Source organism: Crotalus tigris, unplaced genomic scaffold (genome assembly GCF_016545835.1).
Source record: "Crotalus tigris isolate CLP2741 ecotype Arizona unplaced genomic scaffold, ASM1654583v1 scf7180000017668.6805642782:7212621, whole genome shotgun sequence".
NCBI lineage: Eukaryota > Metazoa > Chordata > Lepidosauria > Squamata > Viperidae > Crotalus > Crotalus tigris.
In genome coordinates, this window is record NW_024096554.1 from 304,208 (window position 1) to 320,400 (window position 16,193).

A 16,193-nucleotide genomic window follows, 5' to 3' on the forward strand; every position below is an offset into this window, starting at 1 on the left:
TCAGAATAGTACGGTAAATTAGGAAAAGCTGGAGATGAGATTATTTAAATTATTTCTTTGAGTTTACAAATGTATAACCACTAATTTCTCAGTGATTCTGAGCAGCATATAAAAGATCAAGCTAATTATGGTATTAAAAACTATATATGCAGTTAAAAACAAGGCAATATATTAGTAACATTAAAAAAAACCTCTAAACACTCTAAATTGGCAAATGGTGGCTTGTTAATGGGATCTGCAAAAGTCCTGAGGGTGTAGGGCAGATTATAGAAAAGCAAGCAGTGCTATAAGTTTCATGGACTTAAACTTGTGTAAGATTTTCCACAACAAGGTAAGTGTTTTAATTAGTCTTAGAAATAAACTGACATGAAGAGCAGGTATTTCAATATAGGGATGCTTTTTGAAAAACTTCAATTTGCCCACTATACTCAGGGCTAATTGCAATTTCCAAAATGCCCCACAAAAATGCATTACCCTAAATCAAATTTGAGATCATTATGTAACTGATGCAAATCATTCTTCCACTGGTAGGGACACAACTGGTTTATCAACCAAAGCTGATAAAAGGATACTTTTGGCACAGATCTTCTGTGTTTCCAGTGCGCACACTAGATTCAGGAGGACTTTAAATTGTGAACTTGTTTCATCCAAAACAAGCATATCATATGAATCCTAAAGACTGTCCCATAGAAATGACAGCAACTCCATCTTGAATGAATTCAGCTTAGTTTTATTCTTTCACATTCAGTCCCTTACAGGTTCTTGAGAAGTCAGCCCTGAATTTCTAGGAAAGGTCAAGTACAGATCAATATCATCAGCATAGTTCTGATAAAAGTTTCCAAACCTACATATGATCTTACCCAAGGGTTTCACAAACAATAATAAATAAATATTCGTAACAGGAATCTATAGGATAATTCCAAAAGATGGAACTGATGTTTGCCTATGCCATTTTCAAAAGCCACCAACAGTGCCAAGAGTGGAATCTCCATAAATTGATGTCTCCAACTTTCTGGCTTGAAAAAGATAATTGTACAAACAGGTAATGGGAGAGATCCAGAAATATTGATGGGGACTCACTTCCCGTCTCTCACTTTGCACAGATCTTTTATCAAAGTGACCAAAGATATCTGTATGCCAAATCCAGGACTTAATTTGGATTGAAAAGGTCTGGATAAACTCTTTTCTCTCTCAGTTTTTACACTGCCACAGCCTTCTCCTTCAGCTCAGTTAAACATGGAATATTGAACAATGACCTGTGACTGCTGCAATAGGTTGAAGAAGCTTCTTAAATAAAGATCTCACCATCAATATCTTTAAGCTGGTAAGGAATTCTGTCACCTATACTGAGGTGTTAACAATCTCAAAAATCTTTGATAGGATGGGATTTTTGTAAGCCATGGCCAAATAATGGCCTGGATATATTCAAAGTCTAGAGATGTTCCAATCTAATCTGATTTCTGCCTTGCAGAGGGGAACTTGCTGAAACAGCTCAATCTTCACTACAGTGTGACCAATCAAGGGCAAGAGTATATCCAGTCATATCTCCTTCAAACATATCTGTTTGTCCCCTTAACTTAATATAGGATCAGGCATGCTATTCTTTTTGTCAGAGAACAAAATAGCATTACAAAGTTGTAGATGCTCAGCCTGAGTTCTCAGATAAACTTGGTGAATATAAAAGCTGGAGATAGGAATTATTATGACTTAATGGATTCTACCTCTCCACACAGGACTGTCTCTTATCTGTCCATTATCTGTTCCTTTTCCCATACTTTTTTTAATGAAGTATCCTTTTACCTTTCCGGAAGAGGCTAAAGAACTCATATCCACTCATAACAACAATAAGAGTGTGAATTATACAAAGGAAATGGAGGTAAAAAGAAAGGGAGTCCACAGAGAAAAAGGACAAGCTGTAAATTTGAACAGTAAGTCTGGAGAACAGAGAAAAAAAGAAAACTCTACTCTTGGTTGTGCAAATGATTTCAAATGATTAAAAACACAGAATCTAAAAAGTTTCCAAAATTCTTCCTCAGTTATGAATTAGCAATTTCCCTCTCTCTCTTTCTGTAAAACATATCCTGCTTTTCTTTATTCCTTGCTGCTCTGTTATTGCTACTAGTCCTGCTAATTGCTAAAATTTGTAATTTCAGGCCCCAGGCAATGCCATCCAGAGGATGTTGCTCACTCAGTGCCAAGAGAGATGGCTTCCACCAGGTGTGCAGCTCTGCAGCAAAGGGCAAGCAGGCAGTGTGTATTTCCAAAACATTCTCCCCAAGCCATCAAGCTCTCTCTGCAGCTAGAGTGGGAAGACAAATAGTAAATTCAGCTGGCAATTTGCTTCTCTGAGATGGCAGACTTTCAAGAAAACTTATACGCATTCTAGAGAAAAGAGAAGAGGATTAGCACCCTATATACAATAAGTCTGGGTGCTTATCAAGGGGCAGCAAAGAGTCACAGTCAAATAAAGCTTCACTGACATCTAAAGGCTACTTGAAGGTATGCTGTCTGGATGCAGAAGCTCTGTTCTAGGGATCTCCAAACTTGGTAACTTTAAAACTTGTGGGCTTCAGCTCCCAGAATTCTTTGTCCAGGCACGTTTAAATCTTAAAGTTGCCAAGTTCGAAGAGCCCTGTTCTAGAGGGCAGACAAAAGTTTTCACATATCAGTCTTCTTTCCTAAATTAAGGGTTTTCAGCAACGGCATAAACTATGAGGAAAACATCAAGCATCTCAAGCAAATGAATTGTGCTTAAAACAATAGCAAAGGAAAGGCTATGGAAAAGGAACAAGCTTTTCTCTTGACTCTGGTCTCTCAATATGCATGTAGAATATAACAGCACCTGAGGTTTTTTTTAAAAAAAAAAAATACAGTATGTCTCCCAGTGACATGCTCTGTGTTTTTCCAAAATCCAGCTAATCATAGAAGCAAATGATGCTTCCCTCCATACCCTTCGCCCGAAGACAGGCTGTCCAGTGAGATTGTCAAACTGCCATTCTTTGATCCTCGGTAACTTTTGGCAGAAGTTGCTTGGGAGGCTGAATCTTCTGTCCCCTATACAGATAAAGTCACACAGTCATTTAAACATTCTGGTCAATTACAAATACCCACCTTTTCTTGCCAACTGATTTATACTTCATGTTAAACCATTTGGCTGATTTGGACTAAGAATGTTATACAAAACCAGTCATTGTGGCTTGGAAACCATGGTGAATGTATTAAGCTGTGTGAACTCTGCCAGTTGGGGTGTATTTAATAAAGCAGACTCAAGGAAATAATGTTTTTACTGCTATAAGTGAATGCTAGTGGTATATTAGTTTTTTATGTCATTTCTGAAACATACTCAATTGTTCACTCAATGTCCATGTACAGTATTAGATTTTCTGATTCCCTTTTTAATTTACGCATTTCCAAGGTTGTCCCTGGGCTTCCATACTTACTTTTTGTTTAATTGCAGCCATGACATCCCGTAGGTCATGTGATGGTACATTTTGTTTCAAATACCCATCAAATTTTGAATGACACATAAGCATGTTCAGCATCTTCCGGCCATAACACCTAATGGAGTAAAAGGAAATCTTATTAAGATCACTGGAGAATAAAATTCCACCTTCATCGAGGGACAGCACTTCTTGCTGTTACCTTGTGTCTTGATGGCAGTCCTGAGCCATTTTCACTAATGTCTGCACTAATAACTCGGTACTCTCCCGATTGCCCGAGAGCAGTTTCTCAGCCCCAATTTGTTCCATGACTGTCAGTAAGTGTCCAGCAGCACATTTTCGAATGAGGGGGTTTCGGTGGCTGCAACAAAATGATCACAGCTGTCAGAAACAGGGCACATTTTGTGTCCATGCCAAAGTAGAAACCTGCCAAGGTGTGGGCTGATAGCAACAGTTTTTCTAGCTCACCTTGATCAACAAGACCTACTTCATTTATCCAACAGCATCTTGAGTATGAATAGGAAAATACTTCCCCAAAGGAAAGGAGACACAGTCCATCATGATAGAAAAGGAAATTTCCAGCTTAATTTGCAGGGTTGCATAGTGTTCTTTCTGATTTTTCTCTGCTACTTCATTTCATGGACAAATGGAATAAGCATAGTACCAAAGAACTGAATGCTAAGCCAAATTTCTGGTTTCCACTTGTAGGTTCATACAGAAAAATTCGGGCCATCATTTTGCAGGGATAGGGAAAATTTTGCATCCTAAGTGTTGCTAAACTATAACACTCAGTGTCTCCCTTCATCACATTCAATAGTGAGAAATGCTAGGAGCTATAGTCAGCTACATCTGAAGGGTTATACATTTCCCAAATTACTCTAATAATTCAGAGGTATGAAATTATCTCCTCCAGCAATATTATTTTTTGTAAATGCTAGCACTTATTGCTCATGCCCACAGACCAGCAAGGATTGAGACTGCAGATTCAAAGGCATTGTACATACTTCACTCCATTGGCCATGAGGGCTGTCATTGCTCGCGATGGAGTCACACTCTGTGCCATGATTCCCAGGGACTGGTCAGCTGCTTTCTGGATGAATTCACTAGTATCACCTGCTTTCTGCAGCAGGACTCGAGAAATCTCCTCAATCTCTTGATCCATGTGCTTCTTCATAGCTTTGAACAATTCAGCAAGTGTCTCAATAGCAAACCTAGATACTTTAGATCGTAAGTTGCTAACCTGATAAAAGAAAGTCATATGATATTATTTACTTTTGCAAATGGTAAAGAACAACAGCCAGAGAATCAATACAGGGCTATTTTCTTATCCAAATAAAGACTCCAAAATTCAGCAATATGCAAAATCCATGGATTATATATCTAAAACTAGTATCTCTTATTTTATTTGCTTATTAAATTTTTATCCCACTTTTGTTACTTTATAAGTAACTCAAGGCAGCAAAAATACATGGTACTTTTTCCTTGTATTTCTCCCATAACAATAACTCTGAGAGGTGAAAGTGGGCTGAGAAAGAGTGACTGACTCAAGTTCACCTAGCTGGCTACAGATAAGGCTATAAATCACAATCTCCTGGTTTCTAGGCCAGCACCATAACCACTACACCAAACTGGCTCTTACTTTTCTCCTACTTCTATATCTTACTTCTACATACAGAAATTTATTGCACAAATTTTTACAGTATATTTTCCAAGTTCCATGTGAATGTGTACCAAGGGATTATATGCACTTGCCCCAAAAGCTATTATAAGCTCCCAGGTCTACAGTATTCCTTGATAGAAGAAATAGACACCTTTTATTGCTATATTCCATCTGACAACCAGATCTTGCCTTGCCTTTGTCTTGACTAACACTTTTTAAACTCCTGAATAGAGTCTGAATTTATTACAATTTTAGAAAAAAAATATGCTAATGGTTTCCCAATATTTGTCTGGAGAGGAAGCATAATGGCCTTTGAAAACTCTGCTGATAGCAGCCTATCAGCTGTGCAAACAATGAACAAGTGTGGAGTTGGCTTGTGACATTGTTTACCTCTTGCTTTTTATTAGAAGGGTTTAAAATGAGAGCAATAAAACCTCACTATCAAGTGGTCAAATACAGTAAACAGAAAGTCCATGAAATTAACTCCTAGGAATGCAAGAACTAGCTAGCTCTCAACATACAATATGAGTTTTATAAGAAGGCCAAACAGTATTTAGGTTTGGGGAAATGGAAAATGCAAGTACTGAATGGGTTTATGTAATTTAGCTATTATTTCCCTTTTCCTTGGTAAAACGATAAAAATTAGTGAAATTCCATTGGTATAATAGAGAGAATTAAGACATTTGTAGTTAAGCACAGTAGTCTTTGCTTTAGAAGGCCTGGAAATCTATGACTATATCCAAAAATTTAATTCATTCATTCATTCATTCATTCAGTTTAGAGGCTGCCCAATTCTAAACTGCTCTGGGTGGCAACAACAAAGAAACAACCACCATTCTATACTAAGATCAGAGAGGAAAATCATGATTTTAATGACTTTCTAAATACCATTAGGGTGGGAGCCATATGGATCTCCAGAGAGATGCTATTCAAAGCGCAGCTGCTGAGACAGAAAAGGCATCTTCCTAGATCCTGAGAGATGGCATTGTTTAATCAAATTCATTAACGTCTTAATACTAAGTTCATATATCACTCTAAGCATGAGCTTCTACCAGGGGAGGGGACAAATAATATAACTTGCATCACAACATTGCTTTGCAAACTATATTATTTAAATATCCTGGCAATATCTGGATGTAAATATGAAAAACCAGGCTTTACATCATGATGGCCCAAGACATATCATTTTCATAGCACTGTAGCATGCTATGATTCCAAGCAAAAAACCAAATAAATTCCATTATCCTTCAGCATTGTGCACAAGCCAAGTTTATGAAGGAATGGTTTGATGGTAACCTTGGATAACTTTCAGTAGCAAGGCATTTGACAAGACAACATTTGAGAAGTTTCCACTACTTTTGATCAAACTTTAATTTTGATACACAATAGATTAGTTACCAGAGCATACATGCAGAATGTAACTATACAACATGACATAAATATACAGTATATGTAAGAATAGATTTATTTAATGCATAAGAATTTATGATTTCACATATTTGATTATAAATGTACAAGTGAATATAAAATTTGCTCCTCGTTCAGTTTCAAATACACATAAGCGGAAGAATTCTCCTTCTCCTAAGTATTGTTTTATATCTTTTATAGTCAACATGAATGGTCCAGACATTTAGATTCTTACATTTTATTTATTATTTATTTTGGTACCTTCAAGTCAGGGCAACTGCTTGGACAAGTCCCTGCACTTATCTTGGCAATATTTTCAGAAGGAGTTTGCCCTTGCATCCTTCCTAAGGCTAAGAGAGAGCCTTAAGGTCCTCCAGCTGGCTTCATATTTAAACAGGACTATAACTCACAGTTGCCTTCTAGCCTGGCATGGCCACCAAAAACTGTACCTCTGAGTTCCAGCCCCTGTCACTTTGCAATGGTAGAGGCAGAGCCCTGGGATCTTCTGCTGGAAACCATGGATTTTCCACATTTCATTCTGCTCCATTCTCTCCCTCTTTTGCTCCCCTATCCTTCTCCTCATCAGAATAAATTATACATTCTCTTAAAGCGTATTTTTCTAAACCAATGCAGATATGAGCACATGTGATTACTTTGTATACCTTGTTTTTCTGTAATTTCATTCCCACCCTGAAGATAATAAAAGGTTTATTAACTTTTTTTCTTAGAATAAATAAATATAAATAGCACACATTGCGCAGACACACAGGCACAAAAGTATAAAAGCTGCTTGGAGACATACTGACTAAATGGAAACAGATTGGAAAGCATCAGGTAATCCACCAAGAGAAGATTGATAGGACATATGTTAAATATTCGTTTCCCACCTCCTTTGTAGCTGCCAAGGAAACATCATGAAGTCTACCCTGCAGAACTTCTGAATGGCAGGTAGCCAAGCATATGATGTTGAGGAGTCCTTTCTCCTTCAGGTGCCTGAGAGGCAGTTATCAGAAAGATGGAAAAAAAGAAAAAAAGAGGAGAGAAACCATTAGTCTCACCAGGCATTTTGCAGAAACCTCATTTCTCACACTGGGTAAGACTGTGAAAATGAGATATATCACAAAAGTAACTCGGCAGAACTGTAGAAAAGTAAAGACTCTGAAGTTCTCCTACACAGTGGGTTTCAGAACTACTGGTGGGAAAATGTTTTATCACCAATGTACATGGTGTATATACCATACACGATCCCCTGCAAATTAAGCTGAATAAGAGAAGGTGGTTTATCTACTAGTTCTGCATAACAGGCTCCATTCTTGGAAAAGGCTGAGACCAATGCAGCAGAGGTGCTCCCCTCCAGAAAAGAAAGCTTTTAATCTGTTTTTTTTAATGCTGTTTTTATATTTATTTGCATCTGTGTGTTCCTTTTCATGCTCTTCATTTGGACAATGCTTCTGAAAAATTCTGAAGGAGTTTTTATTATCTCAGATACAGTAGCTTGTCTGATGTTATTCATTACCTATATTTACAAATGGCCCTGGCCTTCCAAATTTAGCTTCATGTTCATATTACATGGTGCACTGTGGGTATTCTCAGGAGGAGCATGTGGGGGCGGGGGAGAAGGGCAGCTGTGCACTTTCATATTGGGGCGAAAAGTTGTAAATCTGCCCATGCTGCCTTTCTTCCTGGGCACAGGGAGTGAAGATTGCAAGCCCCGTAGCCTTCTCATCACACAGGCATTATAATTGTGTGATTTGGGGAAAATATCTGAGAACATTGCCACCTTTTCCCATTCTCTTTTTTTCCATTTCCCCCATTCTGAACCTATTTCCTTTTTTGAAATGATACGTGATTGTATTACACTTCCTACCCAACCTTCCTTTATGCATACATGACAAATATTAACATTTGGTGGCCATTTGCAGTTCTTTCTGGACAATGTACATCCTGCACTAGATCTTGACATCACAGACTCTCACACAGCTCAGAAAATAGTGTTCTTCCTTTCCTTACCAATCATTGCTGCTGAGCCACTTGAGAGCCTCGATTAATTCGTGTTCTGGATGAGACAACGGTCTTATCTCAAAGGCATCCCTACTTACAAGGTCCTCTTCCCATTTTGGAGAGTGTTGGAGATTTGCTGGCAGGGAATTAGCTGTAAACATAAAATTACACTCAGATGTTATTATCAATATACAGTATATCCAAGTCACATCCTATTGAAAACTTGAAGAAGAATACTCTGGGTTCTGGAAGAAGAAGAGTCAGAAGTAGAGTCAGAAAATGCACATCTTTTCCTTCCATGTCCTTCCTCCCAGGTCCTTCCTCCATGATTGTTTACGAGGTGTGAAAGAAACCACTTAAGACTCAAATATGGAGCTGCCAATGTATGCCAACAAAGCAGCAATCATATCTCAGCAACTCAGGCTACAGGTACATCCTCACAATGGCTCTTCTCACCCAGTGAGCGACAGCACTGCTGTCATGAAGTCATCTAATATTATAATGCATAGTGCAGGCACCTTCTTTATAACTTTTTCCTACAGAACAAATATATGACATCGATGAAGTCCTTTCCAGTTAACATTATGGCAAAAGCAAAAGAGGTACCTATAAGAAGCTGGCAGAATTTTTATGTCACACCTGATGCATGTCTCAGGAAATTGCTGTCTTGGCTGATAACAGGGATGCTGGGCAATGAGGGCCTGTTCACTCGTTTTCTTAAGGCCATCCCAACAGAAGCTCTGCAAGGATTGCTCAGGTGAAGAGTAACAGGGGTGGCTCCATTACGATGAAGCCAACTGGATCCTGCAGAAAGTAATTTAAAGAAGTCAGTGAAGGATGAAGGAAGAAACATCTGCCAGAACGTGCCATGCAAGAAGAAAACAATTCATCCACTTCACTGTTGGACCAATGGATGTTCACATTAATAAATGATCAAGATTATTTTACTATCCTCATTAATATTCCAGTGTTATAAATTTTTATTTTAAAAATATCCCAAAAAATTCAACTGCTTATGATCATATCACCTTCGCACACACCAAGCCACACATTAATCTTTACTGTATGTACTTGTTAATATAAACTCATCAAAAAAAAGTAGAGATTTTTTTAATACGTATCACCTTGATTCCATTTTTTGACAAGGGATTTGCTTCAAAGTCAGCATTAAAAATACAATTTCCCATGTAAGCATTTTCTAGCCATCTTTTGGTATCTTTCCCTGGTCCAAGGGGTAAGTCTAGTTTGTCTGCCTTGCTTCATGTCATTATGGCAAATTGGTTCACTCCTTTCTGCCTACTCCCTTCTGAAAGAACTTCAACAATAATTCAACATTTGCACACAAAATAACTCAATAGTTTTAAATTATGCATACACTTATCCTCTGGCATTCTTTTTCATGTGAACCAAAAAGTAAAATGTTTCAGATTTTGAAGAAAGGAAATAGAAAAGCAGCTACCTAATTAATCAGGGATGCTGTCTTAATCAAGCAGAAAGGTTTTTTTAAGTTGAATTAATCAGTGTATTAACTAAAGATGATAGCTCAATAGGATAATCTTCATTCTACATATACTGGTTGGTTTCAAAGGCCTACTTTAAAAAAACATCACACTGAGCAACTGTACTAAAAAAAAAAAAAAAAAAAAACCTTTTCCCCCTAATTCTGTCAGCAAAAAAAGCAAAATAAAAAAATGACCAGGCAGAAGGGTCTGGATTTGGCAGAATATATCTTTCCTTGCTGCAGCAGAGAGCACTGCCAAACTTTCTTACAAATGCCCCTAAACTTACAATGCAGAGTTCATGGAAGCAACATTGATGCTTTTTCTGAAAGTTTTACATCTTAAGAGCATACATATACTTAAAATGGATAAACGCTTTCTACAAAATATTTTCCCTGAGCTATAATTGTGTTGAAATTAAATAGTGTTGTGCACCTTGTGGTCCTAAACACGCCCACGGTCTCAAAAGCTGTTCAAATGGCCCTTGGAGACCTTTCAAAGTTGCCAGCAAACTAAAAATTATAATGCGCTTGAAGGGGCAAACCACTAAATCCATGGAAAGTGATTATGTTACTATATTTAACTGATTTAAATGTAATTTTAATTTGGGTAAAACTAAAAATAGCTTTTATCCTGGACCCTAATAATTTTACATATGCAAGTCCCATTATGTCACACAAAAGCCAAAGGTAGCCTTCAATCTGAAAGTGTTGTGTACTCTGGGTTTCTGGGAAGATAATATTGCTGGACAGACAGTTGCTGTTGCTGTTTTAAAATATGTGGTACGGACAAAACGTAACATCAGATCCAACATTGTCCCTGGCAGGGACTCTATGTTTAAAACATAAAACTCATAGAAATGTATCTGATGCCATGAATTTTTCTTCTTTTCTGGCATTTTTTATTCAGAGTAAAGGCAATCTTATCTAATATTAACCCTATATAAACAGATTCTCAAACCTTCAGATTCTAATTCCAGCCCAAAGACATAATTCGGGAAAAAAGAGTTCTGAGATTATCAATTACCACATTTTAGGGGTCTTCAACCTCATCTTGTATGCTAAATTTTCTGACTACTAAGGGAATCTATGATTATGCAAAACTCTACTGAGAGCTGAGGGAGGGGCTGAATTCCAAAGGGCAAAGAGACAGCAAAGTTTAAATAATCTGGTCACTAGAAAGAGAGTTAAGAAAATGCCTCTCTAGCAATTCTCATCTATAGTGATGCAAACAGTTGCTTTCGCTTGGCAAAATTTCTGTCCATAGGTGAAAAAAAAAAATAAAGGAAACTCCTCAGAAGAAATTTCACTGTCTTTCTTGGGTCTTGCTGACAAGAACCCAGCATGAATGGGGCCAATACTGGCATATAGTTGTTTTAATTTAAAAAAATCTTTTAAAAGTTCATTTTAGCTCGCACTATTTAAAAAATGTGGTGTAAAGCTACTACTATCCGAATTTTAATTTGCCAATATAACTCCCTACTAATGTTCTGCTGGGTACTGCAACTTCAAACCGATCAGACAATTTGCTTACTAAAAGAGCTGGATTGTTTGACCTACTTTTCCTACTGTTGTCTAGGGCTCCATTTTAATCCATCTTAAGGTCACCAGAGGACACCATGAGTGCAGGGGTGAGGGGAGTGGGTAAGCTCCTTAAACTTGGCACCAGACCATTTCTACTGTGACTGGGCAAAATAAGCCATCTGCAAAAGTAGATTTCCCCCTTCTTTTACAGTAATCACATACCATCCAGAGCATTCCTTGACTGTTGTTCCTGGGTTTTTGTGGGTCTTTCCTTTTCTCTCTCTTTCTCCTTTTCCTTTTCTTTACGCAAGAACTCTATCTCCTTTAGCTGCTTCTGACGCATTTTCTCCTGAGCTGACTTGGATATTGTCACATGAATCTGGACACAATAGAAGTATACACACTTCATACAAATGTATATGAGTGCGGATGCATATATATAGAGAATAACTTGTACACAACAGCAAAGAGACAGATTAATCTGTTACATTATTAATTTGTTATAACCCAAAATAAATCTTTTATAAGTGTGAATGATAGTTTCACACTCTTCATTTTTCATTGGAGTCAACCTGAATAGATAGCCATGGAAAGTTCCATCAATTTAGCATGTGTAATTCAAGTTGGATTTTTAAAAAGAGAGATTCAAGCCACATTAGACATGAATCATAACATGGCAGATTCTCTCAGTAGATCTCTGAGCATCTTTACAAGTTTCTATAAAGATGGAAGAGGGAGCAGTGCTGTTAGGAGAGACTTGAATGCCAGCCATTTAATACTTGATTTAAGTCTGAAACTAATTGCAAAGCAGAGAGGGGAAAATGCACCATATGTAACACAGGTACCTGCTGAAGTTTCTTTCATGCTTAACAGCAGCTTTGAGACCAGGAGCCCAATTTACATTAGTGAAATGGTGCAGGAGAAAAAGCATTAAAGCCCAGTTCCTAATGATACAGAATCAATCCAATTTGTTATATTCATAAAACCACACCAGCTGCTTTTCAAAGGAAAGCATAAGGAACTCTAATCCTGTTTTCCCCTTATCTCATATTATTTGTTACCCAATATCTCATATTATTTGTTACCCAAAGTTGGAATTGCTAGATAAAGCTTAATCTGAGGCAGATATTCAATCAGGAAAAAAATATCAAGGGATGTTGTACTACATCAGAAAAATTAGAGCAAGAAAAAAGACCTGCAGCAATTTTTTTTATAGCAACAATCTCTTATGAAATCACTAACACATACTGCTAGTTTGGGGCTGATGTTAAGCCCATACTGACCCTAAAGCTGTTCAGCCCCCCAGATAGAAAAGCTTAAGAAGCACAATGCTGAATTGATTAGAAACTATTTGATCTGTGACAAGTAAAATGGAAGTGATAGATTGTAGTGTATTAGGATATAGCCTTCCTAATCAGTTTAGCATTGCATTGAACATAAATTGCTTGTATCAAACATCAATTCACTACTTCACATTTATTATAATTATCACACATTTTCAGTGTGACATGTATTCTTTTGCATTCCATAAAATGCATGCTTTACTTAAATTATGTATTCATTCTTATGGCTGTTGCTATGTGTGGAGTATGAGCATGTGGATATCATACAGACTTTATTGATATTCCACAGTAATTAATAACAAATGACTCAAATTTATCCCTACCACTATTACCTATCTACCTACCTACGCATTGAGAGTCAAAGTATTTATAAGCCTTTTTGGTAAATCTTTGAAAAGAACAAGGTAGTGTAGTACTAAAGATGCTGGAGTGGAATGGAAAAACCTAGCTTTTACTCCAGCCTCTGTACTGAATACACACAGGTTGATTTTGAGACAGGGACTCTTTTTCTACACGATATGTTTCAAAGAGCAATTTGCGGAGAGAAAAGATAGAGCAGAGAGACTGCCTTGAGATCTTGAAAAAAAAGGACCTTTATAGAAGGGAAGGAGGATGGATGGATAAATGGATGGAGGGAGAGATGGATGGATGGAATTCCAACCAAGGCCAGCCCTATCATTGGGCAAAATGAAGTGTGAGGAAACCACTAGGTTTTTCATTGTTTAATTCATTATCACTGCCTTTCTGTTGGAGAGGGAAGCATTCGTGTTGATGGCTGAGCTCCTGTGTTGCTCATCCTGCCAGTATCACTTCTGGGCTTAGGCCCCACTCCTTCTCTCTCCTTAGTTCTTCTCCGCCAGAAATTCCTTTCCAAAACTTGAGGACAGTATCTCAAGAGAGATTCTTCACTGATTGCTTGATAATGCCAGCTTTGCAAATGGCAGAGTAGAGCCTATCAAGCTCAGCTATTATGCCCACCTTCCAAATAGCATTCCCAGTATCCCTTCATGCCAGTTTGAGTCCTTATTGTAATATTTTCTTTTTTTCTTCTTGCTAAATACCAACCTTAAAATTCACCTCATGCCAAAATGCAAAACAATGGAAATGGAAACATACCCTCCCATTGCTCTCTTTCCATTCATCTTTTAACAGGTGAGGATTTGAATGCAAGCCTTCTTCCTTGGTCAGACAGAGGGAGGAGGTGGCAGGTGGCAGTAAGGATGCCAGTGATCCCCCAACAATCTTCAGAGGTGCAGGAAAGCCATTCTGGAAAGCAGGTTTAGACAATCCAGTTTCTGACAAGCCAATTTAAAAAAAAGGAATATATTACTGTGGACTGTAACTATATTTGTAATTTTAAAAAGTATTTGTGAAGCAAAATGTTTGCAAGAGCAAAGAAAAGAATCACGGAGAATTCCAGCAAATTAAATCATTCACTGCAGATGGAGTTAAAGGGCTCTTGTTCATAAACACTACACCAGTATAAAATTTACTGTCCCCATTGATGAACATAAACACAATATCAGTAAATGGTGCTATTCTTATTTATGGAGTTTAGGAAACATTAAGGTCAGAGATTGGTGTTTCATCTGACTTTCTTTCCATCTTCTCTTATCAAACTTCACCTCAGCATGAAAATATCCATAAATCACTTTCCTTAAACACAGAATAGACTGCACTAGGGGAAAAAATGAGTTAAGACAGAGGGCTAGACTGACAGGTTAATCACCTGTGAAAACTCAATCTGCCTTGTGCAAGTTTTTTGTATACTGTATTGACAGAGAACCCAGCTGATAGACTCATTTCAGACCCATATGAGGTGCAGTTCCAGAAGAGCATTAAATCTATCTTCAAAGGAGCCTAAATAACAACTCACAGGTTTGGGATAGCCTCTCAGTGACTATCAGCCACTGATGAGGGAATTATTAAGAATCCCCTCCATCTCTACTCTTTCACTTGCAAATGTCTACATGGAACCTTTCAGCTGACCCAGAGGTGGGTTGCCATATATGTTTACTCTAATTTCATTACTAAATTGACATAAACCTCTTTCTGTTGCTTTTCCTGGGATTTAAAAAATGTACAGATCCCAACCAGCAACTCCATGGAGAGGTTGAAATAAACTACTTGCTTCTTCCCTGGGCACAGATTGACCTGTTCACACTTTCTAACTATGTTAGTTTCAGTGGATAATCATTCCTGTCCATATTCTCTCTCTCCCTCTCCCTCTCTGCCTCTCCCTCCTGCCCTTCAACTCCTGAAATAAAGAATAAGTACTGTAGCCTCTTTCCTTCTTTCCTATTCTTCTGTTAAGAACAGGCAAGTTGAATTACATAAGAAAAGTTTTTATCTTGGCAGTACAGTAATGATTTGTTCCCTGGGCTGATCATCACAACCTAAGTTAGAGTAGGAAGTATCCTCTCCAGGTTAGGCAGAGCTCATGTGCAGAACATGTGTGTTCTCAAGTTCCAGGCTCAATTCCAAGGCAACTCTTCTGAAATCCTGGAAGAAGCTGCACTCTGGGAGCATCAACCCTATCGAGCTAGACAGACCCATAGTCTGATCCTATAATAGGCACAAATAAGTCAAAGAGGAACAAAATGAGGTAGGAGAATAAGTAAAAGTTCATTAATGTGTTAGTAAGTGTTATGTGGCAGGAGCTTGTCTGTTATAATTCTATTATTGTTGTTGTTGTTGTTGTTATTATTATATACACAAACATGTGAAATCACAGCTGCTAGTTCTTTAGCCAGTGTTGGCCTTCATAAACACTGAGTTCTTCCCAAGAACCTAGGATGTTGCACTGTATCAGCATAGTATGTGTGCAGACCCAAGCTGTGTGGCCTTTTGTAATTAAGAGGTGGAAATTTTGTCAACATGCAAATTTTCTAAGTGCTGTCCAAGATTTTCTGGTATTATTGTTATAGTCTGCATTGAACACGGATTGAATGATGGCCTAAATGACCTTTATACTTATATTCTATTTATTGATTTATAAATTTATAAATATTTATATTCTATTCTATTTCTATTTTATCCTAAGATCAGGATAGAAACAGAAAAAAGAATAAATGGAATAAGAGCCATAGAAAATTGTAAAGACCTCGGACAAAAATAACAAGAAGGTTGCTTTGCTATCTTACTGTATCCCATATACAGTGCATGCTATATGAATGGTTTAGTGAAAACAGCAAAAATGTTAGATATGCATTCTAACATCTTTAACTGCTAGATACTGGATCTAAGCTCCAGATTTTGGATCCAGCTGAAATACTTGTTCTTGATGCAAAGAAATTAAATTGCATCATAAAAGAATACAA

General features: G+C 37.5%; 1 protein-coding gene across 10 annotated transcripts in view; it reads right to left on the reverse strand.

Moving 5' to 3' along the window:
• TOGARAM2 (TOG array regulator of axonemal microtubules 2) overlaps positions 1-16,193 on the reverse strand; it is a 61,347-nt gene that overhangs the window by 19,020 nt on the left and 26,134 nt on the right. For all 10 annotated transcript variants that reach the window (XM_039337039.1, XM_039337036.1, XM_039337038.1 and 7 more), the window contains 9 exons: positions 13,990-14,168; positions 11,753-11,909; positions 9,148-9,312; positions 8,518-8,659; positions 7,395-7,500; positions 4,445-4,680; positions 3,643-3,801; positions 3,441-3,558; positions 2,951-3,054 (listed from right to left, as the gene is read on the reverse strand). In XM_039337039.1, the coding sequence (XP_039192973.1) occupies positions 2,951-3,054; positions 3,441-3,558; positions 3,643-3,801; positions 4,445-4,680; positions 7,395-7,500; positions 8,518-8,659; positions 9,148-9,312; positions 11,753-11,909; positions 13,990-14,168 (1,366 nt within the window). The remainder of the gene's footprint in view (positions 1-2,950; positions 3,055-3,440; positions 3,559-3,642; positions 3,802-4,444; positions 4,681-7,394; positions 7,501-8,517; positions 8,660-9,147; positions 9,313-11,752; positions 11,910-13,989; positions 14,169-16,193) is intronic.